This window comes from Sceloporus occidentalis, unplaced genomic scaffold (genome assembly GCF_023333645.1).
Source record: "Sceloporus occidentalis isolate IW3139 unplaced genomic scaffold, rSceOcc1.0.p SCAF_3, whole genome shotgun sequence".
Taxonomy (NCBI): Eukaryota; Metazoa; Chordata; class Lepidosauria; order Squamata; family Phrynosomatidae; genus Sceloporus; species Sceloporus occidentalis.
In genome coordinates, this window is record NW_028316983.1 from 68116341 (window position 1) to 68144188 (window position 27848).

The 27848-nt window shown below is 42.9% G+C and overlaps 1 protein-coding gene across 1 annotated transcript; it reads left to right on the plus strand.

Moving 5' to 3' along the window:
- The first annotated feature begins 5048 nt into the window (after positions 1-5048).
- Positions 5049-27233, plus strand: LOC149316134 (glutathione S-transferase Mu 4-like). The gene is made up of 8 exons (XM_089514864.1): positions 5049-5376; positions 10758-10833; positions 18138-18202; positions 19417-19498; positions 19620-19720; positions 22796-22891; positions 23003-23113; positions 24721-27233. Exons 1-8 carry the CDS (start codon positions 5341-5343, stop codon positions 24814-24816), a joined length of 663 nt encoding a protein of 220 aa, XP_089370990.1. The 5' UTR covers positions 5049-5340; the 3' UTR covers positions 24817-27233.
- The last annotated feature ends 615 nt before the right edge of the window (positions 27234-27848 follow it).

Below are 27848 nucleotides of genomic sequence, written 5' to 3' on the forward strand. Positions count from 1 at the left end.
TCCTAGTCTAGAGTTCGAATTAGTATCCCTGCACATGCGTAGTGAGGGCAGAATCGGATCATGACCTTTTTACACCTCCGGTGGGGCTTGCCTCTGATTCCCATGGTTTTGCCTTGTTTCATGTTATTTGTTCATTCATTACTCCTTATTTCACGTTATTATGCAATTCACATTACTTGTTCATTCATTACCCCTTATTTCACGTTATTTAGGCAATTCACATTATTTAGTCATTCTTTGCCCTTTATTTCACATTATTTAGGCAATGCACTTTATTTGTGCATTCATTACCCCTCATTTCACATTATTTAGGCAATTCAGCAATTCAAAATCAGTCCAAAGCAACCCTGTACTTGGTTTGAGCATTGGACTATGGCTCTAAAAAACAGAGATGTAATCCCACTGGGTGACCTGGTGCAAGTCACACTCTCTCAGCCTCCTCAGAAAATGGCAATGGCAAACCCTACCTGAATAAACCTGCCAAGAAAACCAAAAAGTGGGGTGGGGGTCTCCAGATGGTTGTGTGTGTGTGTGTGTGTGTGTGTGTGAGAGAGAGAGAGAGAGAGAGAGACTGTGTCTGTGCCTTTAAGTCTCCAGCTATGGGGGGGATGTGGGGAGAGTAGGGGTCCTTCACATTTGGGAGAGCTTTGCTGCAGCCAGGTTGTGGGGGGCCTGGGTCCTCTCTGATTCTAACCTGGTCCATTGGGAGTCCCATTGAAGGCAATGTCGCTGCCTCCTTGCCATGAGTCGGAGGAGGTGGAAAGGGGAGGGGAAGTTGGGCAGGAACCAGAGCTGGCGCATCCACACTGGAGAAATAACCCAGTGTGGCACCTCTTTAACTCTTTGCAGCTCAAGGCTATGGAATTCTGGGAGTTGGAGTTGGTTGTGAGCCCAGAGTAGGGTTGCCATAAGTCAGGACCTCCAAACCGGGACAAATGTAGGACAAATGTAGGGCAACATTTTCAAATGTAGGACACGTTTTTTTAAAAATGGAGGACATGCGAAAAAATTGAGGTTTTTAAAAAAAATCTTAATATAAATGCATGTTTTTTAGGCATGATCAAAATGGAGGACATTTGGGCATTATTCCTAGACAGATGGCAGAAATGTACTTGCCCTCGGGTTCAACTGTACTTCTCAGAAGTGTGTACTTGGTCAAGGGACTGTGGTTTTTCTTCACTGTGCATGAGTTTGTAAAAATCACAGCAAGTTACATTGGCCGTGCCTCAGAGGCTTGTTGATATCAATATCACCACCATCATCATTATCATCACCACTATAATTGGCCAAGAAAGGCAGACTTGTTAGCATTCAAATTGCCATAAATACACAGAAAATGCACTTGCATATATTTAATAATAAAAAATAATAAAAAAACAAAGCAGGGGTGTATATATTTAATAATAAAAATTAATGTAATAAAATAAAAAACAAGCAATAATAAAAATTAATGAAATAAAATAAAACAAGCAATAATAAAAATTAATGAAATAAAATAAAAACAAGCAATAATAAAAATTAATAAAATAAAATAAAAACAAGCAATAAAAATTAATACAATAAAATAAAAACAAGCAATAATAAAAATTAATAAAATAAAACAAGCAATAATAAAATTAATAAAATAAAATAAAAACAAGCAATAATAAAAATTAATGAAATAAAATAAAACAAGCAATAATAAAAATTAATGAAATAAAATAAAAACAAGCAATAATAAAAATTAATAAAATAAAATAAAAACAAGCAATAAAAATTAATACAATAAAATAAAAACAAGCAATAATAAAAATTAATAAAATAAAATAAAAACAAGCAATAAAAATTAATACAATAAAATAAAAACAAGCAATAATAAAAATTAATAAAATAAAACAAGCAATAATAAAAATTAATAAAATAAAATAAAAACAAGCAATAATAAAAATTAATAAAATAAAAAAATAAAAAGCAATAATAAAAATTAATAAAATAAAATAAGTATTTTATATTTTTAAAAATAATTTAAAAACCCCAAAAAACCAAGGCAGACCTAATGGCCACTGACTCAGCTTTCCTCCAACTCCTCCTCCTCCTCTGCCCCAATTCTGCCCTTCAAGGCACCCTTCCTCCTCCTCCTCCTCCTCAAGGCTATGGAATCCTGGGAACTGTAGCTCTGTGGTCCATTCAGCCTCCTTTTGTCAAGAGAGCTCTGGTGCCACAAGAAACTACAATTCCCAGAATCCTATAGCACTGAGCCATGGATGTTTAAGGGGGGGTCAAGCTATTTCTGCAGCCTTTTGCTACCCCAAAGCCCTTCCTATTTAGAAGCAAGGCAAAATCTCTTCCTTCACCAAGCCATTGAAAACCAACCCAAATAGAGGGCTGATTGCTTCTTTCCCATTGGTCAGCTTCGGGAGAAATTTGCATATTACAAGTAAAGGTGTTTAGGGCCTCAAAAACGATCCTGTGATAAAGAATTACAAGAATACTGACGCAGTATACATTTAAAAGATGAGACATTTAGACTCCCAGTGAAACATGAACCATTTATGGCCTTTCTTTTCCTCACTGTAACCTGGAAAGTAATGCCTTTTGCAAGACATATATACCAAGTGGGCTGGCAATAGCTCTGAGTGGCAGGTGTCCTGAAGACCTGCTCTCTAGGCTGAGCCAGGCAGGGAGGGTGGGACATAGCCATGGGGAGGGGTGAAGCTGCCTCCAGGGCCTCGCTGGGGGGGGGGGAGTCCCGGGGGTGGGGCCAAACCGGGGCAGGACTGTGTGGCCCCGCCCCAAACTGGGAAAGTCCCACCCCTAGGTGGGAGATATGGCAACCCTAGCCCAGAGTGATGCCGCTGAGGGGAGGAAAACAGACCCCCCATTCCTTAGGCTGCCCCACTCCATCCTCCCCCAAAGAAGGAGGAATGGGGGAAGAAGAAGAACTCTTTGGGGCTAATAAAAAGAGGGGGGGATTTTTCTCTCTTTTTGAAGCCCCCTGGCCCTGGAGGGAGGGAGGGAGGGAGGGAGGCAAAAAGGTCCCCGAGGGGCACAAGGGGCCAGGAGCAGGGCAAGCCCCAAACCCACTGTTTTGGGCTGAGCTTGCTTTCCTCCCAGCTGCCAAGGAAGAGTCCTAGAAGGAAGCCAAAACAAAACGGAGGATCATGGGAATTGATGGGGGGGAGGGAATACCAGGGCCACAGCAGACATGCATATCACACCAAACAACACCTCATTGAATGCGAAGTAACCTGGGAATAGGATTTGTCAATTCCCTAGTTCACCGAATTTACTTAAGTGTGGATTGATGCATGATTGCATTCGGAGTGCATTCGGAATGCCAGCGAATGCGTCTGATAACCTTTCGCACAATAACGTAAATATGCATGATTGTGTTCAGGATGAAACTGGATTATACTTCCGATTTCAGTCATCTGATATTGTCCATTGTTAAATGGTCATAAGAATTCCAGAGATGTAAGATTTTGAGAAATTACAACCAATTTTGTAGAAGTCTGTGGGCATGAAGGAGTCTTCTTCTTCTTGGGGTCACAGTCCTATGACATTTCCATGGAGGTGATATAAACTCCATAAGATTTGGAGGAGCAGAGCCAATTTTGTAGAAAGTAAGGGCATAAAGGATTCTTCTTCTTCTTGGCATCACAGTCCCATGACATTTCCATGCAGGTGATACAAGCTCCATTGATATGAGAATTCCATGTACATACACATACCTAAATGAGTAAATTTCGACTCCAGGAGACCAGGGTTTGAATCTCATTGGTCATGGAAACCACAGAGGACAACAAAGACAAACCTTCTCTGAACAAAACAGAACTCCCTGTGATAGTGTCATCTTAGGGTTGTCACAGGTCAGAAATTACTTGAATACAGATAACTAAATTGGGATACATCCCCCCTGCCTAGGATAATACTACTATCAACAATAAGTTGGGTAGGTCTGGGTGTTGGTTTTCTGGTGGCCTATTTCACTTTTGCTAGGAGGTATGTCTACAGAAACTTTCCAGAGTCTAGTGCAGGCACTGCTAAATGAGCCTTTAAAAATGCCTAGCTGGTTTGTTCTGTTCTTGACAGCTGAACCAAGAACTGATCAAGTAACCAAAGGTTCTCTCCCCGCTCTGCTTTTGTGTGCATATCTTTCTGTCCCCTATTAATCTGGTTCTCTTTCATCTGTGCTCTTCCCTATATGCCCTTGGGTATCACATGATCCTTCTCTATACCCTCTGATCTTCTGCCTGGTTCTTTGGGGTCTTCTGAAGGGATCACCAATATAGATCTTGAATTTTGGAACCTGTGGCCTTTCTTTGCACCTGATGGACTGCAGTCCACAAAAGCTTATGCTAGATTTCTCCCCACTCAGTCTTAAAGGTGCTAACTGGATTCCTCCATATCTTCTTCAGCTGAAACAGATACACTACATTCACTTTCTAGGAACAATATGGTCTGACATCACTTTAACTGCCATGGCTCAATGTTAGGGAATTCTGGGCTCTGGTGTCACAATAACCTACAATTCCCAGAATCCCTAGCATTGAGCCATGGCTGTTGTTGTTATGTTTATTTATACCCTGTGATCCTTCCCTCTACCCTCTGATCTTCTGTCTGCCTCTTTTGGGTCTTCTGATGGGATCACTAATATAGACCTTGAATTTTGGAACCTGTGGCCTCTCTTTGTAGGGAGTCAGTTAAAGTGGTGCCAAACGGCATTATTTGTGCAGTGTAGATGCAGCCTAAAAACTGCCTTCCCCTTGGACTGCCTGCAGTTGGTATTTTTGGCTTGTGCCCCATAGCATTTGGCCATATCCAGTCTGTGACTTGGGAATCATTATTTCCAAGGGTGCCTGGTTAACTATCCCAGAAAGAGACTGAGAACTAACTAGATTACTGCACTACACTCTTACAGTGCTGCTTGCTATTCCACTTTAACTGCTCTGGCTGCCTCCTGTTGCATTCTGGGATTTGCAGCTTAAGGAGGAGCATTTAGAATTCTCAGCCAGAGAGGCTTCACTGAACTTCCAGATGCATTTAGTGGCTAAATGCACCTGAGGGACTGGACTGAAGTCTAGGGAAGCCCTGGCTGCCAACTTCTTCCTTTCAGTTATAATAGTCTGCAAGATTTCTCTGGCTATCGAGATGTGTAGATCCACCTCCTCCTTTAAAAATAGCAAAGCAACCCTCTCACTCCTGGCAAAGAATTCCCTGCAGAGACTGCAGCTGCTCCTTGGTCCCAAGGTCTCTAGTGCCTGGCCCTCGGAAGAGGTTTCGTTTTCCTAAACTCCTGGCTGTGCCATCCTTTCCGGGGTGCCAAGGCTCCTCTCTTTTGCTTCTTGCCAGGCGAGGAGGATGGCAGTCACGCTGGGCTACTGGGACATTCGAGGGGTAAGTCTGTCTGGGGAAATTTGGAGGGGGGATCTGGGCAGTAAGACTGCATTCACACTGCAGAAATAATTTGGTTTGGCCCCACTTTAACTACCCTGGCTCAATGCTATGGAATTCTGGGAACTTTAGTTGGCACAACATTCATTTCCAGTATGACTGAGAAGCATGGATTTACATTTCTATAGGAGGCTTCTTAGCTTTGAGTGGGTTCTGGCCTACATTTTCCCATCAGTGTCCTGCATTTTGTGGGGGTCCTTGCTCTCCTTTGGGGTCAGGAGATCTGGCCACCCTGCTGGCAGGCAGTAGTCACGGGTTCAGGGTGACCAAGGTTGTCCTCCTTTTCCAGGACAAGTCCTCCATTTCAGCCTTCTACCCAGGAGGAATTCCAAAAAGGCCTCTGGTGTGGGGGTTGACAGTCCCCTGGAGGTTACCTAGGAGTTTATCACACTGGGGCTAATTTCTGCATTAAAGAGAGATTAAAGCACATTTAAAGCACCCAGAAAATAAAGCGAAAATGGCAAGTAACTGCGCGAATGATTATCACACGCAGTCGTGCAAATAGAGCGATATTGGAAATGCATTGTTGCTGAAATCTCCAAAGTCAAAAGATACACGTTAATGCTTCTTTGTGACCACTTTAATGGCGGGTTTTGCATGACGTCGTGTGAAATCATTTCGCGTAAATTATGCAATTTTTCTGGGATGTTCACAGGATAAACTCCCAATCTCCTTCATGTGATAAACTCCCTAGAAGGAGGGCTGCCCTATTGCAGTCCCTTATATCTGGGCCTCTAATTGGCACATTATTATGCCAATTATTATAATGATGGATGTTATTAATTTGCATTCAGATTATGCACATTGTACCCAGATTAATCATTGGACTTTTACTACCATTATGTTTCAGCCTCAGTACCTTATCAAGCGAAGAGCTTGTTTTTGCTTCTTTTGCCCCCTAGCCAGTGTGAAGAGAGGGAGGCTTCCAGCCCCAGAGAGTAAAAGGACTTCCCTTCCAAACAGCCTCCAGAGAGTAAGGGAAGTTCCACCATGCTGCTCAGCCCTATGCTCAAACCAGTGACATAGTTACCACAACACAAGGCCATCTCTGCTTGCTTCCTTTTCTTTCTTGGTCTTCTGGCCCTGCTGGGGGAATGCGGGGAGAGAATGGAAAAATAAGGTGGCAATGGAGCCAGCAGAGCAGGATAAGGATCCTGCCAGGGCCAGTCTTCTTGTGTGGTTTCCTACTTCATCACCACTACCACATTTTAATAATTTTAACCTACCGTATTTCCCTGAAAATAAGACACTCTCTTATATTTATTTTTATTCAAGAAGACACAGTAGGGCTTATTTTCGGGGGATGTCTTATTTTTATTAAGTATAGTACAACAATCTATATTTATTCAAATATACTGTAGTTAAGTCATCTTCTGGAACATTGTTATAACTCTGCAAACCCAGAATTTCATCCTGAATTTCTTGTGACTCCATTTCCTTTAGAACCATTAGCCCCAATCTTTCTGCTCCCTTCCCATCCCCTTCTGTTCTGCGCCCGGTCTATCACTATGTCTTATTTTCAAAGTATGGCTTATATTGTGCAAATGCTTAGAAATCCTGCTGTGGCTTATTTTATGGGCATGTCTTATTTTCGGGGAAACAGGGTACCCATTATCTTATGACAAAGGAGAAATCCAGGATATACTGCTTCAACTGGTCCAGCCAGCTGGGACATTTTTTTAGTCCCTTCAATCCAGGATTTCCCAAGTTTTCTGGGGAAAATGGCAACCTTGCCTAGAAGGAAACCACACTGGAACCAAAGGCACTTGCCTTTGAGTAAATATCCGTAAGACTGCACCTTGTGTCTTTACATAATTCCCCATTTATTTCAGTGGATCTTAGCAGCCTGCTAGACCTCCTTTCCAAAGGAGTCTCCTGTGTGTATATGTCGGCATGGCTTGGAGCCAGCCAGCCAATCCAAGCACTGAGATCATTTTAATCTTCTCTTTCGTCTCCAGCCTGGCCTAACCCTTAGGACTGGGATGGTGAGGAAGAAAAATAAGACATTCAATAAGAGTTTGCTAAAAAGGAACATTTCATGGAGAGTGGCTGGCACAGAATAGGATTCCCCTAGTGCAAGACTAGGGTTTATGCAACACCTTTAGATCTTATTGAACTGCAGCTCTCATTCCTTCTCATGGGCTCTGCTGTTGGAATCTATTATTATTATTATTATTATTATTATTAAACTATTTATAAAGCACTGTAAATTTGCACAATGCTGTACAGTGGACCCTTGTTATACGCTGGGGTTTGGTTCCAAGATCCCCCGTGTATAACAAAATCCGTGTATGCTCAAGTCCCATTACATATAATGACATAGCAAAATGGTGTCCCTTATTAAAAAATGGAAAATCAAGGTAAATTTATACTTTTTTGGAACATTTTCAATCTGTGTATGCTTGAATCCGTGTATAAAAAATCCGTGTATAAGAAGGGCCAACTGTATATACAATCAGTTAAAAATAGACTAAAATAAAATAAACCAGCCTATGATGTACATTCTATAAAAATAATTAATCATAATACATATTAATACATATTAACATTTAAATATTAAAATATAGCAAGCAACAAATAAAAATAAACCTAGGATAACAATCATGTGACCTGATGGGAATTGCAGTTCAATAACCTCTGGAGGGCTGTATGATTGCCACACTGTCTTGGTGTAAAAGTCAGCCCTGCAGCAGGTTGACTCACATCCCTTGAACCCGTGGGCAGAGCAAATTGCCTTTATCATCTCTTTGTGTAATCATGGTCTGCACAAAGTAATTTGGAGAGAGAAAAAAGTGACAACATCTCTGCTTGATTGGTTTACTGCTGCAATGCACTGGATGACTTTGAATAAGTCACATTCTCTCAGCCTCAGACAAGTGTCTTCTAAATATATCTTGTAAAGAAAACCCTGTGATAGGGTTGCTGTAAGGCAAAGACAACTGTAAGGCTCACAACAACAACAACACAACCTGCAGTCTGCAATAAACCATTTGTCACACCCACATTGCTGCAAATGTCACTGGCGCCCCTCCATTTCTTCCCTTCCTGTCACTTCCAACAAGGAAATAAAGAAAGTTCTGCTTCTGTCTTCTCCAACAAAGTGTTGCTTGCATTTATATCCCAAGGAGGATGGACCTAGGAGTTCCTCAGACGTGAGTTTTTGGCGATTTTTCCTGCCTATCGTGCAATGTTAGCGTCACCAACGTTGCACAATAATGTGAAAGTGCGACGTCCTTCCAGATGCCATTCATTTCTATGGGAGCCCGTTGCGCAACATTCCCGTAGTTTAAGCATCATTCCTCCCCTTTTTGGGCATTGCGGGCAAAAAGGGAAGCTAGGCCATGGTCTCCCATTATCCTTGCGAAATATGTTGCGAAATTGTTTGGTGTGGTAGGCAGCAGCGCAACGCAATGCTAAAGTTACTGATTGCAAAGTTCCCATGATGCTGGGCTGCTTTTTGACCCCATTCCCTTCCGGTGGCCTTCCTTTTTCAGGACAACCCCTTGGAGGGGGGGGGGTTGCCTTGTCTTGCATGAACACCTAGGAGGCTTCCAATGTAAGGAACCCCTAGGGGTCATCCATTCCAGCCCCATTCCTCTGTCCTGCAAGGACACCTGGGGGGCTGCAAATGCAAGGGGTCCCTAGGGGTCATCCATCCCAGCCCCACTGCTCAGTCCTGCAAGGACACCTAGGAGTCTGCAAATGAAAGGGGCCCCTAGGGGTCATCCATCCCAGCCCCATTCCTCTTTCCTGCATGGACACCTAGGAGGCTGTAAATGACAGGGACCCCTAGGGGTCATCCATCCCAGCCCCATTCCTCTGTCCTGCATGGACACCTAGGAGGCTGCAAAGGAAAGGGGCCCCTAAGGGTCATCCATCCCAGCACCACTGCTTGGTCCTGCAAGGACACCTAGGAGTCTGCAAATGAAAGGGTCCCCTAGGGGTCATCCATCCCAGCCCCATTCCTCTGTCCTGCATGGACACCTGGGGGGCTGCAAATGCAAGGGGCTCCTAGGGGGCATCCATCCCAGCCCCATTCCTCTTTCTTGCTTGGACACCTAGGAGGCTGTAAACGACTGGGGCCCCTAGGGGTCATCCATTCCACCCCATTCCTCGGTCCTGCAAGGACACCTGGGGGGCTGCAAATGCAAGGGTCCCCTTAGGGTCATCCATCCCAGCCCCATTCCTCTGTCCTGCATGGACACCTAGGAGGCTGTAAGTGACAGGGGCCCCTAGGGGTCATCCATTCCAGCCCCATAACTAGGATCCACGCGAAAGCTAGTACTCAGGGAGCTGGAGCTAGCTGGCATGAACATTCGCATGCACACACTAGGCGAAAACAGGAAACTGGAAGGGGCTTCTCCCCTTTCCCCTCTCTCTCTCCCCTCCCCCCCCCCCCCCAGAAGCACAAAGGTCAGGATGCCACCAAAACCTCCAAGGTGCATGTGCAAATATGTTGTTGCGAAATGTGAAAGACAAAAGGAAGGCGCTGGTGTAGTAAATAGTTCCGCAATGCATGGTTTCGCATCACGGAAATCGCAACTTTCGCGCAATTGTAGCGCTAACATAACGTTATGGGGGGATAACGGAAAAGCAAGCAATGTGGTAAGAAATCACGCGAAACAGTCATTTTGCAACGTTCTTTACACTTCCTTAGTGCAATTGCAGGGTCCAAAACTTGAGTCTGATAAACTCCCTAGTCACTCACCACCTGTCCAGTTCATACATCCTCCTTGCCTCCCTCCTTTGACATGGCTGTGAGAAGACAATTAAAAGCATTTACTGCCAAATTTACTTCAACAAACCAAGATGAGAGTGTCATTTATCCTTAATCTTGTTGATGGTCTGTTTACAGCAGTGACTTTAATTAGTCATGGTCTGAAGCTCTCTTTTTTCAAACAAACCCAGTTAAGAGAATGTAACAATGTGTGGCAAAGGAACAAGAGATATGAAAACTTTCAGACTTCTATTTCTGAGTGTACCGGGGAGGAGGGGCATAGAAAAGTGTGGTTTGTACTGGTGCAGAGCTCCTAGCAGTGTCAAATGTGAGCAGTCGTTACCTTTGGTCCTGGCAGCTATCCTTGAACATAAGAAGATCTTGGCTAGACCAATGGGTTATCTAGCCCCATGTTCTGTTTCCACAAAGGCTAACTAGAAGTCCCAATGGGAAGACTACAAGGAGGACCTAAGTGCTAAAGGAACCTCTACACTACCACTTGTGTCCCTGGGCAATGTCTCTTTCAAAATATATTGTCTCTCCTCAACATATAGCAACTGACAAGTAGCCTCAGATAGCCTAATTCATTCCCTTTGTCTTCTTGCAGCTTGCCCATGCAATCCGGCTACTTCTAGAATACACAGAAACACCATATGAAGACAAACAGTACTATTTTGGAGAAGGTAAGGAGTTAGAATATTGGAAGCAAAGAAGCATCAACACTTGTGTAAAAGCCAAAAGAAAGGGCAGATAATGCCTGCCCTTGTTTTCACCTCTGTGTCTTTCTTTGGTCTATATACTCAAGCCTATTGCTTCCTTCTTCCCTTCAGATGTCACCTCTCCCTTCAGTTAGTCAATCCCCAACTTTTTCTGAAGGGAGCATCCATGAGGCTCTATCCCAGTTGTGGGTGCTAGCAGAGGAAGAAATTGTCTTCATGCTCAGTTTCTCAGCAGTGTTTGTCTGATTCAGAATGTTTCACTACATTAAGTATTTTCTGACACAGCAAGGCAATTGTGTAATCCCACTGATTAAATATTTCTGGCCTGCTAGATTTTAGTTGAGCCATAGGTTCACTATTAGGCTAAAGGAATGCACCCTTTCTTTTTTTAAATGAAAAACATGGGAATCTGCTGTCTCACGAGAGTAAAAGTTCTAACAGTTAGCAAAACCTAACTTTTATTTTAATGCAAGTGTCAGCACAGCATGGTCATCTACAAGATTTTATTTTCTGGTTGCTGATGACATAAATGTGTGTGGAAGAGCAAACTAATTCTTTTCCTTTTGATTTAAAGAGGGTAAAGACAAGCCTTGGTTATGTCTAAACTCTCTGATGCCATATCAAATTGGAGAGCCAGTGAGGTTGGCTTGGATTTGGGAGATCTAGGTCACATTCCCACTGGGAATGACGAATCTTGCTGCGAGTCTGGCTTGGACTGAGTTCCTGAGTTGTATTCGAATCATGTCCATCATTCCCATTACAAAAGGGAGTAAATGGACTTGGTTTTTCTTGACCCATGTTCTTGTTCCCATTGATATTTGTCTGTTGCATTTTGAAGCTGACATTTTTGTTCCCCCTTCCCATTGCCTGTCTTGAATCGTTTTTTCTTTTTCTTTTTTAAGCTGTCAATCAATGCTTAGGCTATTAGATGTCACAGTGACATCAGTTGCTTCGATGCATTTTGATAGGGCTATTTTTGTTCCCTGTTCGCATTTGCATCTTTCAAACCTGTTTTTCTGTTTTTTTAAGCAGTCAATGGATCGCTGAAGCGCCTGAGCGCTTGGGCGACTAGGCATCATTGTGACTGGCCAAGAAGCAAATGGCTGCAAAGCCAATCTGCCGCCCAGAGCTTAGGCGCTCAGTAAAAACAAAAAAAGGAAAAAGAAGAAATAATAGTTATAAAAATGGTGTGCAATGGGTCTCCTCACACAGGGGAGGTTTTGCAGGGGGGTGTCATGTGCTTTCCGTGTTTGGAGGCCAGTGGAACAATTTGCAATGTTCGGACACCCGACAGAGCGTATAGGCGATCAAAAGCTTAATTTAAAAAAAAATTGACTACACATGCGATCACTTTGCCCTGCTTCCCGCTCCACCAGGAGAAAGGCTACGCGAATGGGGGGAAATCATGCTGGGAATGCAGGAAAGAGAACAAAGCGGGTGACACCCTCAGGATAGCCCCTTGAACATTGCTCCTCCCCTCCTAAAATACCGATTCGGACACCCTGTCGTTCCCATTAATTTGTCCTGGATCTGACACGGCAGCTGCAAAAAAAAACGCGCTGGAAAAGTGGTGTCAGGATAACCTGGGTTATCCACCACTAATTCAGGTTTTCTCTAGAGAAATCAATCAAAGTAGTATCGAACGCGAATTCAAATGGAAACGATGTTAAACAAGGATTGAATGCAAGTTCAAATGGGAATGTTGTTCCTATAATCCGATTCTTGATTCGCTTTATAGCCCAGTGGGAATGGGGCCCTAGGTTCTATGCCCCATTAAGCCATGAAACTCACTTTGAGAACTAAGGCTAATCTCCCTAGTCTAATGTTGCAGGGTTTCTGATGTGGGGGAAAATTTGAGGAGGAAGAAGAGGGGGAAAGGGCATCTATGCAGCCTTCAGTTCATTGCAAGCAAGGTGGAAGAAATCTAACTAATAAAATAAATCTGCTCTACTTTGAAATTGTTAATCCGAGCATAAGATTATATTATAAATTATGGTAAACTGGTCTTTTTATTTTGTTTTAATTGGGTTTGTAATTGGCCAGGCATCTGTTTTTGTGCACATCTTTTGTAAAATATCAGTTTCAGGAGGGATAGCAACAAGGTTTTTCTGGACCTCGTAAAATGTATATGTGTGGATTGAGCCTTCCACCCCACCTGTATTTGTAGACATATTTGTATGTATTGATGCAGATTATTATAGTTTAAATATAAATTTACTACATTTTAATGGTAGAGAGGGCCTTATTAGTGGCTACTCCCAGGCTGCTTCATTCAAAGCAGCTTAGGTTGACATGTTTCTTGCTGTCCTTCTGCCAATAGGCAAACACCTTTGTTCAGATGGACTTTTGACATTTTAGAGTACTGTACTTATTAACAGCCCTTGAAGAACTGCTGTCTCTTTTACTGATGTTAGTAAGTACACCCCTATTTTACTAATATGCTTTTTAATTCCTTTAAATTCAATTTAATTGCTTTCAATATTAAATTATATCATAGTTTGTGGTGTTGTTTCTTTCTGTTTTTTAAAATTTGTTGTTACCTGCCTGGGACAACCTTTTGAGAGAAAGGTGGAATAGAAATGAAATCAGTCACTAAATCCCATCATAGTGGAGAAGAGTGTGAGCAGAAAAGGTGCCCCACTTTGTGGGAATAGTTGGTCTTGTCGAGTTGTGGGTAGGTATAAGGGGAGATGGAAAGCCATTTTCCCCTCTATAAATCAAATGAGGACCACATGTAATAAGATATGTATCAGACAGAATCTCAGCAGATGGCTTAAACTGTTGAACTTCTACCTGCAATTGAATGTTAAAGTGAACAGGCCTACCTTTTCTCCTACTGTTATCTCTAACGTTTAGACTCTAAACCATACACATAAATCATTTCATAATCTGTAAACCAGCTATGCTGCTTCAGATCTTTCATTAGCTGATCTAAGAACAGCATTGTTACATACAGTGCAAAATGAGGTATGGCTATTTGCAGAGTGAGGCAGGATCAAAAGAAATGTAAGATTTATAACACATCAAATGTATGTGTTTGATTAAATCAAGGTTACATTGATAAAATGCAAGGAGAGTATTGTAAAGACATTTATTGATAGTTATTCATTTACATTACAATAGCCAATAACAATGTTCTTCTCACAAATCAAAATGTCACTCCTTTTTTTTTTTTTTAATGCAAAACTGATTTCAGGAATTGACATGAATATAATCAGTTAGATGTTTATACCAAGAGCAACAACTCTAAAAAATCCTTAGAGTTCAACCATGTGGGTGGGAAAGCAATTATTCTCACATATATACACTATATTGTTGCTGTAATTATTTTAGTATCTCCTGCCATTGCATTTTTCTTTTTTTTACATGCAGCAACACAGCAATATTGGTATAGTAATTATGTTTTGTATTTGCAGTGCATTGTCATTGTATTTATGTTTACAAATTTAGAGAAAAATAGTATTTTCTGCATGAAATAAAACATAGCTACTTTTTGCATTTGTGATAGGCACATTCATGCCCAGGCATAGCTAATACAAATCTTTCAAAAATGCTTCAAAAATCTTTTCTCTGGACAATGCACATGTCTCTGATAGGGAATACAACAGAATGGATACATAATCATTCAGGAAGTCATGATATCGCTGGTGGCCCATTGGAGACTACAGGGAATTGACAAGACATGGTTTTCTGGTCAGTCATGGGAAGAGCCACCTAGAACCTTGCCAACATATTCTCCACCTCGGGGCGATCATTGATACCCTACACAGCAAGGTATACCTCTCACCAGAAAGAATAAACAAACTTTGTCAGACCATCAACCTCGTGTCCCGCTCTCACTCACCAAACCTTTTGCTCCTGGTGAGATTACAAGGCTTAATGATATCAACGATAGACTGCACACCCTGGGCCCGATTTCACTCAAGGCCTCTCCAGTGGTTTCTCCTTCCTCATCAGAAACACATATCGTCAAAGAACAACAAACGACTGATACTACTTCACAGGGTCAGACACTCCCTCCTTTGGTGGACTTCTCCCAATCTCAAAACAGGTCGGCCACTCTGGCCTCCTCAAGAACTACAACTGACGACAGATGCCAGTCTGCGGGGCTTGGGAGCCACACTCAACAACTCCTGTACACAGGGAAGATGGTCCGTTCAAGAACAAAGCCACAACATAAATCTCCTAGAACTCAGAGCGGTGCGCCTGGCTCTTCTACAATTCTCATCCCTGGTCAAAGGACAACCAGTGTTGATGCGGACAGACAACATGTCAACAAAAGCCCACATAAATCGACAAGGAGGCACAAGATCAAAGTCTCTAATGAGCGAGACAGAGCTTCTCTTCAAGTGGTCACAAACAAATCTCCTCTTGATAAGATCAGAATACATCAAGGGGACTCTAAATACGAGAACCAACTGGCTCAGCAGACAGGACATAGACCAGTCAGAGTGGCAGCTACATCCTCAAATCTTTCACATGGTGACACACAAGCTCGGAACGCCCCTGGTAGATCTCTTCGCATCACCCATAAACAATCAACTGCCACGCTTCTTCTCTTGGTTCCTAACTCAAGGAGCGGAACAAATGGACACTCTACATGCCTCATGGCCAGACAGGACTCTATATGCCTTCCCTCCAACGTCCATGATCAACAAGTGCCTAAAAAAGGCAAGAAAAGAAAGAGCTACAATAATACTAATAGCCCCATACTGGCCAAAAAGACCATGGTTCTCAGAGATCCTGACAATGGCTCAGGACTCTCTCAAGCTCCCGCTTCGCCCAGACCTTCTATCCCAGAGTCAGTTTCACCTTCCCGATCCAGCCTGGCTCAGCCTTCACACTTGGAGGTTGAACGCCAAAATATGATAAAAGAAGGGCTCACAGCTAGGGTGATAGACACCATCATCAATGCTAGACGACCTTCCACCAGACAAATATACGAATATTCTTTCAGATCATTTGCCCGTTGGTGTAAGCTAAACAAACTTAACCCACTCAAGGCATCTGTGAGCTCTCTACTTTCTTACCTCCAAGAAGGACTTGATAAAGGTCTTAAGCCCAACACTCTCAAAAGACAGGTCTCTGCCATCACTTCTGCCTTTCCTCAAAAACACGCTAACAAACTGTCCAACAACTACTATGTCAGAAGGTTTCTTCGAGCAGCCACTCTCATCCGACCTCCCACACTACACAGATACCCTAACTGGGACCTACACAAAGTACTTCGGCTCTTACCAAAGCTCCGTTTGAATCACTAAAAGACATAGACTTAAAATTCCTTACCTTGAAGGTTCTATTCCTCACAGCCATCACCTCAGCCAAGAGAGTCTCAGAACTTGGCGCCCTGTCCATACGCAAAGAGCTCTGCATGTTCAGAGAAGACTCTGTGTTGTTAAGACTAGATCCAACTTTTATAACCAAGATAAACTCTACATCCCACAGGTCCCAAGATATCATCCTACCCTTTTTTTGCCCTCAACCCAAAAAAGACTGGGCATACACTGGATGTTCGGAGGGCTCTCCGCACTTATATTAATAGAACTAAAAGGTTCCGTTTGACTGACAGCCTTTTTGTCTCATTCCACAAAAATTCCATGGGCAAACAGGTGTCCGTTTCTACACTTTCTCGATGGATCAGGTCCTGCATATCCATGTGTTATACAGATTCTACAAAGCCTCTCCCTGGAACTGTTTTCGCACATTCTATGCGTAGTGCTTCAACCTCAGTGGCACTCTCCACTAATGCCTCTCCAGAAGAGATCTGCAGGGCAGCTACATGGTCCTCGACATCTACCTTTGTCCGACATTACCGCCTGGACTCCTTCCAGTCATCTGAGGCGGCTTTTGGAAGGAGGGTACTACAGGCTGTAGTACCTCATTAACTCAATCTCCTTCTACCCACCCTTATTTTTTGGGAGCTATGCCATATCCCACACATCAAGGATGCCTTCTCTCCATCGCTGGAAAAATAAACATTGGCTTACCTGGTGAGATGTTTGTTTTAAGTGATGGAGACGAAGGCATCCTCCCCTCCCTCTGATTGGTCTTGATCTCCTGGCACCCAGTTTTTGAGGTCAACCATTAGTGTTTTTTCTCGTCCCGTTGGACGTTTACAGTTTTTTGGTTATTGGGCCTTTTTTTAGATGCCCTAAAATTTGGTTCTTAGTTGTTTGAGAGTTCTTAGAAACCTTCCTTCTCTAGGCTGTTACATTAACTGAAGCTTGCTTTTGGGGTTAGTCCTATCCTGTGGACACGCCTCTAAAGTTTTGTCTACTTCCTGCCTGACCTAGAGCGAGCCACAGGGTCTAACCCACACATCAAGGATGCCTTCGTCTCCATTGCTTAAAACAAACATCTCACCAGGTAAGCCAATGTTTATTTTTTGGTGAGCAGGGGAACATCTACATGCAATTACTTCATGAGAAGTACTGTCTATAAACTGGAAAGTGTCCAGTTCAGTGCTGTATTCTAGCAGTGGGAATATCCAGCAATAATGACTATGCTGTGTTTAAACATTAATAAAATTAAACTGAACTAAAAGGTGAGTTTTCTCCATACTTACCTGCTGATGATAATAAATATGGTATTAGTGAAGAACTAATTATGTAAGCCCAGGGTTAAACAGCATAACAAGCCCTCCAACTGTCCCAGTTTGGCAGCCCCAATTAATCCTTGCCATCCCTCTTTTTCAGCTGCTATTAAAATCTCTCAGTTTCTCTCTCTTCAGCTTTCCATTTTCTCCCTCAGCTTACTTTAGTAGTTGCAAACTGAGTTCAAAGTACTAAGGTATTTTGCACTCAGCAACGGGGAGGTGAAAGCAGAGCAGAGGAGGGCTGGAATCTTCTCCTTCCTTGTATACTCAGGCAAAAGCAAACTGCTGCCATCTCTTGTGTATGCTTCATTAATATTTGCCATCTTGACAACATTTTGATGTTGCTTGGTCACACACGTTTCAGTTTTCATCTGTGAAATGTTGAAGGGTATGGCATAATATTACCCAGCAGATGGGATTGGTGAGGTCGTTTACATTGGTTGGCAGGCAGGTTGGCCAATGCCTGGATCTGGACCCATGCTGGAGCCAAAACTCTACAGCTGTAACAAAACGTTTTGGCTTCTTTTATCCCAGCAAATGTGGTTGGTGTCATTATTACTAAGTGGAGCCTCAATCCCCACTGAACCTGCAAACTATAGCCAGAATAGATAAAATAATCCTAGGTAGGTACAGGCATGGATTTGGCATTTACTGCTTGTGTCTATATTTACAGCTCCTGATTTTGACAGAAGTCAGTGGACTAGTGTGAAGGAGAAACTTGGGTTCGACTTCCCAAATGTACGTAACAATTGTGGCATCACAAACAATGTTAAGTGATGGTGTGGAAGTGGAATCAGTTTGTTGCTGCTGACTTTGAGATGTGTGGAAATTGCCGCCAGATTAACTCAAAAAGTTATTTTTGAACTAAAGCTCCCAGCATCCCCCAGCTGACCATGCAGTCTGGAAGATTTTAAGACTTGCACTTCTAAAAAGCTAAGTTTTCTAAGCTTGGGTAATTAGTAGACCATCCTCGAGTGTTCTTGGGAAGAGACTCTTGCCTAATCGCACAGTGCTAAATTGAGTACTGCTTTTAGTAGAAATTACAGATCATCTTGAAACTGGGAATGGATATGAGGAGAATCTCAGGCAATGGGTAAAAGAAAACCTGGTTGTTTCAGTTTATTTCTGGTTTCATTCTTACTTGCAGGAGAAAAATAAGTGACAGGCCAAGAATATCCAGACATAACTTTAAAACAACAAAAACCAAGATCTGGTACATCCTGCAGCAGAGTCATAGGCTTCCAATGTGCAAGTTTAAATATATGGGCTATTGGCCAGAAAAGCTGTTTTCCCATTTGGCATTGGCGGGTGGAGGGGGGGGGGGAGAATTAAAGAATGTATTTTGGGTATGTGCTGTGAAGGAAGGAAGGTGATGTACTTGAGAACAAGACAAGATAAATTGTCAAGGCATGGCTGCTGCTGTTCCTTCTCTGCTCTTTCCCATGGAGCAGTAGCAGAGAATGTTTGGCTGTTCAGATGTTTAGGATTTCAATTTCCAGAAATCCCAGCCCATCATGACCAATGACAGAGCATTATGGGAGTCCAAAACACCTGGTGAATGAAATATTCCCAGCATTTTCCTCTGGCTCTTTATGTTCAGAAAACCTATAATAATAAAGTTTTTGTACTGTGTATTCAGCGTGGCGTAATGGTTTGAGTGTTGGACTATGACTCTGGAGACCAGGTTTGATTCCTCGCTTGGCCATGAAACCCACTGGGCAAGTCACATGCTCTCAGCCTCAGAGGATGGCAGTGGCAAATTTCCTCAACAACCCTTGCCCAGAATTTCCATGATGGCAACCCCAAGGCCATGGGGTCGCCATAAGTTGGAAATTACTTGAAGCGCACAACAACAAATCCTAAATAAATGGAACATTGTCTAGTGAGGATGAGCAATTCTGGAAATTACTTAAGGATTCCATCAGTGTCAATAATCTTCTCTCTTTCCCCAGCTCCCTTATCTAATTGATGGTGAGAGAAAAATTACACAGAGTAATGCCATCCTGCGATACATTGCACGCAAGCACAAGATGTGTGAGTGTTTACGAGGCCAACGATTGTTTGGTTGCTGGCTTAAAACCCAAAATTAATGCAAGGCCATATAGTTGATTAAGACTGGAATCATTCTGACTCTCTGCATCTTGTGTTGCTACAGGTGGTGTGACTGAAGAAGAAATAATCCGAATGGATATACTTGAGAATCAGGTCATGGATTTTGGAAATGATCTTGCAAGAATATGCTATAGCCCAGATTTTGTAAGTTTTGTGGTTTGTGTCTGGGTAGAATCATAGTATCAGAAGCATAAAGTTGGAAGAGAGCACAAAGGCCATCTAGTCCAACCCCCCTGCCATGCAGGAACTCACAATCAAAGCATCCCCAACAGATAGCCATCCAGTTTCTGTTTAAAGACCTCCAGGGAAGGAGACTCCACTACACTCCAAGGGAGTGTGTTCCAGTGTCAAAGCAGCCCTTACTGTCAGGAAGTTCCTCCTAATGTTTAGGTGGAATCTCTTTTCCTGTAGCTTGCATCCATTGTTCCATGTTATAGTCTCTGCAGTGGCAGAACAAGCTTGCTCTATCCTCAATATGACACCCCTTCAAATATTTATACAGGGCTATCATATCACCTCTTAACCATCTATTCTCCAGGCTAAACATACTCAGCTCCCTAAGTCTCTCCTTATAGGGCATGGTTTCCAGGCCCTTCAACATTTTGGTTGCTTTCCTCTGGACATGCTCCAGCTTGTCAACATCCTTTTTGAACTGTGGTGCCCGGAACTGGACATAGTATTCCAGGTGAAGTCTGACCAAAGCAGAATAGATTGGCAGTACCCTTGATCTAGACAGTGAACTTCTGTTGATGCTGCCTAGAATCATATTGGTCTTTTTAGCTGCCACATCACATTGGTTACTCATGCTCAATTTGTGGTCTGCTAGGACTCCTAAATCCCTTTCACATGTTGTCTTGCTGAGCCAGGTGTCCCACATCCTATATCTATACATTTCTTTTTTTCTTTTTTTCTTTTTTCTTTTGCCTTACATACAGTACCTTACATTTCTCCCTGTTCAAATTCATTTTGTTAACTTTGGCCCAGCTTTCTAATCTATTTAGTTCATTTTGAATGTTCATCCTGTCCTCTGGGGTATTATCTATTCTTCTTAATTTGGTGTCATCTGCAAATTTGATATGTATTTTCCCTGTTCTTTCATCCATGTCATTGATAAAGATATTGAATTGCACTGGGCCCAGGACAGAACCCTGTGGGACCTCACTGGTCACTTCTCCCCAGGATAAAAAGGAGCCATTACTGAGCACCATTTGGGTTCGGCCAGTCAACCAATTACAAATCCACCTAACAGTTGTCTTGTCTAGCCCATATTTTACTAGCTTGTTTACAAGAATACCATGGGAGACCTTGTCAGAGGCCTTACTGAAATCAAGATATGCTGTGTCTATCACATTCCCTTGATCACCAAGCTGGTAATTTTATATATATAAAAAAAAGAAATCAGATTATTTTTTTGAAAAACCCATGTTGACTTTTTGTGATTATGGCATTCCCTTCTAAATGTTCATAGACACTCCATTTAATTATCTGCTCTACAATCTTTTCTGGTATTGATTTCAGACTAACTGGCTGATAATTTTAGGGATCCCCCCCCCCCTTTTTTTTTTAAGATGGTGACAATGTTTGCCCTCCTCCAGTCTGCTGGAACTTCTCCTGTTCTCCAGGAGCGCTGAGATTACATTTGCCAGTTCTTTTAACACCCTTTGATCTTGTCCCAGAGACTTAAATTCATTTAGATTAATCAGATGCTCTACATGTACTACAGGGAGGACTGGGAATTCTGATTTGGCAATAAGTGAGAGGACAAATATTCAGTGAGTGTGTTGGAAGACATGGTCAGTGTGGCATAGTGGTTTGAATGTTAGAATGTGACTCTGGAGAGCAGGATGTGAATCCCCACCCAGCCACTGAATGACTCACTGGGTGACCTCAGGCAAAAAGCGGCCGCCCGGCTGGACGGGCAGGCCGCTTTGCTGCTAGAAGCGGCAGCAAAACTACAAGCTCCAGAGTCCTCTGGGGCTTGCCCCAGCTCCTTATTGGTGCATGGGGCGGAAGGGGTGTCTCTTCCGCCCCGCGATGCTCTAGGAGCCGGGCTCTATGGTCCGGGAGTTCCAGTCCTCCAGGGCAGCTCATTGGGCAGTTGCCCTGGAGGAGGAGTCTCCCTGACCACGTGGTCTGGGGGCGGAGCCGGGGCCTATTTAAGGCTGCGCTGCCGGCTCCGGCCCTCAGTCGGCGCTTGGCTCCGGTTGAGGACGGAGCCAAGCTGGAAGGGAGGAGGCGCTGGAGTGCTTCTGCGCTACCTTTCCTCCCTTCCTAGGCCGCAAGGGCCAGGGTAAGTGGGGCAGTGCAGGTGGGGGGCGGTAGGTCCTCCCCCCATCCCCATTCCATTGGGGCCAATTTGTGCCCTGGTCCCCGGCCAGGCCGACACTGGCTCCGGCCCTCAGTCGGCGCTTGGCTCCGGATGAGGATGGAGCCAAGCTGGAAGGGAGGAGGTGCTGGAGTGCTTCTCCCACCCACCCACCGCTTGGTTCTGGGCTTTTTGTCACAGCTTGTGGGCGGCAGCATAGGCCAGGATCTGCACAGTGTGTACCAGGGCTACAGAGCTCTGGTTTGGGAGTCAGTCAGGACCCGGGGGTGAATAGGGCAGGCGTATGGCCATTGCGGGGGCCATAACGTGAGAGCTCCTCCCGGTGACTAGGGGCTTAGCGAATATGTGTACGCATGGCAGAGTTGCAGTTAAGTGGTGTTCCTTAGCCCCTAGGTCATCCCAATGCCTGGTGGGGACCAGGCTTTTGCTAATCAGACAAACATGGGGTTGTTTGATTTCGCAGATCCTGACCTCATGCTTTGTGCCAACCCTACCAATTGTTTGCTAATTAATAAAGTTGTGGCCTTTCCTCCAGCTTGGACTCCTGTGGTTATTTGGCAGCAGCATCTGAGGCAAACCACACACTCTCAGCAGTTCACAGGACTGTCTTAGGGTCACCATTAGTCAGAAATGACTTGAAAGCACACGACAACGTAACAATTTGTCTAAAGGGAGCAATTATGTAAAGCTTATCAAATATTCTTTCTCATCTCCTGGGTTTCAGTTGGGTGGGGAGAGGAAAAGTTCTGAATGTAGAATTAGCAGAAGTGGGAAAAGGGAAGCAGAAGTGAGAAAAGAGGGGGCGAAACCTAGGATTGTGAACTCTCTTGAGATTTTTGAAGAACTTAGCTGAAATTGAGCCTATGTATGATACTCAATATACTTTTTTGCAGGAAAAATTAAAGCCTGCATACATTGAACAACTACCTGGGAAGCTGAAGCTGTTCTCCCAGTTTCTGGGAGACAGAAAATGGTTTGCAGAAAATAAGGTACGTATCTTGGGTATGATTCTTATAGAAGCACAGATTTATTTCTAGCCTGTGATTCACTTTACAATATCTTCCTTTCCCCCCACTTTTTTCCTTCTAAAAATTTCTTAGATCACCTATGTAGATTTCCTTGCATATGATGTCTTGGATGTGCACCGGATATTTCAGCCAAAATGCTTGGATCAGTTCAAAAATCTAAAGGATTTCCTGGATCGCTTTGAGGTGAAATTTACTGTGGCTTATGCTTGAAATTTGGAAGAGTTGTTTTGGCATGATTAGTGTCAAAGGGAATTTAGTGGAATTAGCGACAAAGGATCCTCACATGAAATAACCTTTCCAAATGTTCCCAGCTTTCTAGCATGCCACTAGGTGTCACAAAAGGTAAGTCAGACAAATCAGGTTCTACCACTTAGTGCCTGGTCATGGAGTAGGGTGTCAGAGGTTGTTCTGTATTGAGTGCAAAGCTGGTAAAGATAGTTGGAGGTCTATAACATCTCTTCAATGGCCAGGACATTTAAATATTGTTTTTCTTTAAACCCAGATGTTGCTTCATGTTCCAGGATGAATTAATACATGATAGGCAGCATTCTGTTTTGTTGTTACAGATTTGTAATTTAGAGTTACAGATCTGTAACTGTTCTGTATTCAGTAACACTGTGAAATCACAACCCTGGCCATGATTTTTAATGCCTCTACAAGCCCATCTTAACAGTCAGTATCCACATCTAGCAAAGGAGGTCTGTTCAGGTGCCAGTCAGGATGCAAGGAGAATAACAATTTCCCCTCCTGCCAGCGAGGGCAATAATTAGAAGCAGAATCCCTATTGTAATTCCTTGTCACATCTTCACTAGCTGGTGGGAGGAGTCTACATCCTTTTTGTGTCCTGATTGTCAGCAAAACAGACTTCCTTCAATCAATATGGCTGCTGCCTGTTAAGGTGGAATTCGCAGTTCAGGCTAGAAGACATTCCTTTGGCTGAATCCACACCTGTAAAATATTTCATACTTGATGCTGGACCTGTAGGAACTCATGATGTTCTTCTAGGTCATATGCAAAAGCACTTCCTTTCCATGCCTGAGGGGTTTAAACTGATTTTATGACACCAACCATGGCACAAAGCTACTTCACCTTACTTCTAAATATGGCTTATTTTCTTAGTCAGTTGGTCAGTATTAAGCTACAATTCAATGTAAAAGGTAACTCTAGTCTAGTTTGATACAAGCCAGGATCTTTGTGCCAAAGACACAATGCTGTGGGAAAACGGAAGGGAAAGGGATGTGCACTGAGCTCCAACACCTGCTCCTAGCTTCAGCTTGGAACAAACATTCAGTCCATGTCTGAGTTATTTCCAGGAGTAGCATAGGTATATATGTGTGCATGCATATATTATAAATTTAAACAACAAAGGTGTGTAGGGCAGATCAATGGCAGAAATTTGATAATTCTGCAGTATAAAGATACCCTCTATGCACATTTCTACATTGAAAAACATGTACATTTCTGTGCAGGCAGTTACTTCCTCAGGTGCAAAGAATCACATGGTAACCTCATGCCTGCCTGTGTTCTTCCTGATTGAGTTTCCTGAACTTCTGGAAAACCCTTTCTTGGCTGATCCACACAACACATCAATGCTTGTTTCCCCCCACATATCATAATCATTCTAGATACTAAAACAATCAATAATAATAATAATAATAATAATAGGTTTTATTTATATACCGCCCAATCACTGGGAATCCAAGCGTTTCTCCAGGATTTTGGCACAGATGGTTGAAACACATAATGATAGTCGTGTCTAACAAGGCTCTTTCTCACAACTTTTTCTGCAGGCGCTGGACAAGATTTCTGCCTACATGAAATCTGGCCGTTTCCTGAGAACTCCCCTTTATGGGAAAAACGCTACATGGGGCAATAAGAAAGAATAGAAGGAATCTTGCTGGCCTGACACTTGCAAATGTTGTATCAGTGAAATTTAATATTTTTGCCTGAAGAAGAAGCCAGTAAAGCTTGGAAAGCTTGTATGATGTATTTTATACGTTTTGGTTGGCCATTAATGGCATTGTTCTGATTGTATCAGTCAGGTACCTTGAATCACTCACCCTCCCTTCATGTTTCAGAATACACAGTAGCTGTAATACCCCAAATACATCCTAAGGCACTTGATAATAAAAACAGTTGGGTACTGAAAAATTGTCTTGCGTTCTTAGGGGCAAAACAGATGGTCAGAAAGAGCCAGCTTCCCAGTGGACTGGGGATGTGACATTCAGACAACAGCATGTCCCAGTCCACTGGGAAGCCGCACAGTTGACCGCACGTGTGACAGATCCATGGTGTTTTGGTGGCGCAGCATTTACACATGCTGCAATGAAGTAATGCTGCTGTGGCAGCAAAGGCATCCTTTCCCTGGCGCAAAAAGGAGTAGCTTTGTCCCGCTCCTTTTTGTGCTGGGAAAAGGCCAGGTTGGGGGCATGGCGTGCAATTGTCGCAGCCCCAACCCAGTGAGCGCCCCTTAGTTTCCTAGCCTTGTAACACCACAGTCCCCTTGGGTATTCTTTCCCTGTTTTCCCCCATTTTAAAATTGTGATCAAAAACTTTTAGCAAAGCTAGCCTAGTGGCTACCTTCTAATACAAAGGTGAGGAATTCTGTGTCCCTCCAAAGGTTGATGGACTATAACTCTGAGCAGCCTTAGTCAACATAGCTAGGGTGCACAGTGCTTGGAGCTGCAGTTCAAGAACATTTTGAAGGCCATGTGATTCCCTCCCCTTCTAAGGACAAAAACAGAAATATTTCCATGTGATCAGAGGGCACAAAACCATGAGATCCTGTGATACAAAAGACACACACACACACAATCTGCAACATTGTGTGCTCAACCATGGAAAGGCAGGATTAAGCAGAGAAATAAGTAGTCTCCAAGGAAACTAAAAAAAGAAATAATTCATAAATGATATGTTTTTTGTTGTTACCTTTCACCACAGAATTATAGAAACGCCTGTGCCCCAGCAATGCTATGGGGAAGAGGGTTCATGCCCTACTTTGGATTGCTGAGAAAATGCCTACAACCAGATGCAAAACAAATGGTCATTTGTTATCCCTCCAAGATACATTTTGTAAGGCAGAAATTATGAGTTAGGGTATTGAGTGACTTCAGCTGACCATCTTTTAATTGCTTTACAGCCTTTTAATTTCCTTGAGAGAAGGAATTTTGTAGGCTTTCCTCCCCCCATTGAAAAAAGGGGGTGACTGAGAATTGCACCTCCAGAAACCTCCAAGGTGTATGACTCTTTTCATTAAATGCTATTTGGGGCTTAGATCTAATTTAATAAATGAAGAACAACTGAGACCCAGAGTATTCATGGGATATGTGGAAAATGGGTACCCACCTCTAAACGATCTGATTATGTTTATCCTATAGCATGAAAGATTGCAGTGTGTGAGAATACGCAGTGTGTGTTTCCTTTTGTGCATATGATCAAGGACTTTATCACACGTGAGGAATTTCTCTTAATTTTGAATGAAAAGAAAGTGGGGCCAGAACGCATTTACGTGAATTCGCTGGTTCAGCGAATTTACATGAATGCGAATTGTGTTCGAACTGGCTTCCCATTGCCTGAAAATAGCATGCCATTGTCCAAATTTGCGTGTGGTAGCGTATCACGCAATAATGTTAAACCCCATGATTGCGTTTGGATTGCCATTGGATTATACTTCCAATTTCCCTTGTCTGATAACGTCCATAGACAAATCATACAATTTTAGAGTTGGAAAGGGACCACATGGGCCATCCAGTTCAACCTCCAGCTATGCAGGAATATTCAGCCAAAGTACTCTTGAAAGGTGTTTGTTCCAAGCTTGAACAGCTCTTACAGCAAAAGAAGTTCATCCTAATGTCTAGTGGAATCTGTTCTCTTGTAATTTGAGCCAATTGGTTTATGTTCTATCTGGAGAAGCAAAAAATATACTGATTCCATCTTCTACATGACATCCCTTCAGATATTTAAAGATAGCTATCATGTTACCTCAGTCTTCTCTTCTCCAAGTTTAAACATATATAGCTCCCCAATTTGTTCCTTGTAATGCTTGGTCTCCAGGCCCATGATCTTGTTGCAAATGTATTTGTAGCATTGGATTGTAACACACTAGATGTGTAAAAATGCTTAATTGTGATTTTATTTTGTTTCCAATATCTTCAAGAGGTTGATAGTATTTTATATTATTGGCATTTATTTACAATTACAGACTGAACATGGATGGAGATTCACAGTTTAGCTATGGATCCCCTTTCAGATTTCTAGGAACTCTCTACACCCTAAATAAAGATGCTTCCAGATTTCCACTGAGCTCATGCAGCTGGAATTTTGTCTTTCTCAAACCACACAACCCACTAAGGACTTTATCACACTGCAGCCTCAAGTTTTAAAAAAAATGCTTTAAGGCTTAAATCATGGCTGTAAACCTCCAGAATTGTGCAAAAAGGTTGGATTAAAAAACACAACAACCTAAAGGCATGGTGGGTAGAGCATAAGGCAGGGAGGTGGGATTGAAGGAGAGGACAGGAATGGAGCATAATGAAGGTAGCAGCCCGAGCCGCACAAATTAGAAGAGGTGCATGGTGGCTGCACAGAAAGCAATATGTTCCCATCTTAATTTAATTGCATGATTTCAGCAGGAAAGGAGCTGGTATGATCATCTCCTATGTCTTGCCACAAAACCCATGTGACAGGGTTGCTTTATGCCAGAATCAACTGAAAAGCACACAGCAACAACACATCGTGTAGCCTGCACAAAGCTATTTTCTCCTGTTTGCCACAACCGTGTTGCTGCAAAATTAGTTGGTGGCTGCCATTGCCCCCCACACTACTGAAGTAGCAGTGGCTCTGGCTCTTTCTCTTCCCTTCCTATCACTTCTAGCAAGGAAATAAAGAGATTTCTTCCACTATCTTGCCCAGCAGAGTT

Bases quoted from the DNA above. Each gene is read 5' to 3' on its own strand.
- LOC149316134 (XM_089514864.1), top strand. From the start codon at position 5,341: ATGGCAGTCACGCTGGGCTACTGGGACATTCGAGGG. The intron at 19,721-22,795 runs GTAAGTTTTGTG...ACTTTTTTGCAG, and splicing joins TATGCTATAGCCCAGATTTT to GAAAAATTAAAGCCTGCATA. The intron at 23,114-24,720 runs GTGAAATTTACT...CTTTTTCTGCAG, and splicing joins ATTTCCTGGATCGCTTTGAG to GCGCTGGACAAGATTTCTGC.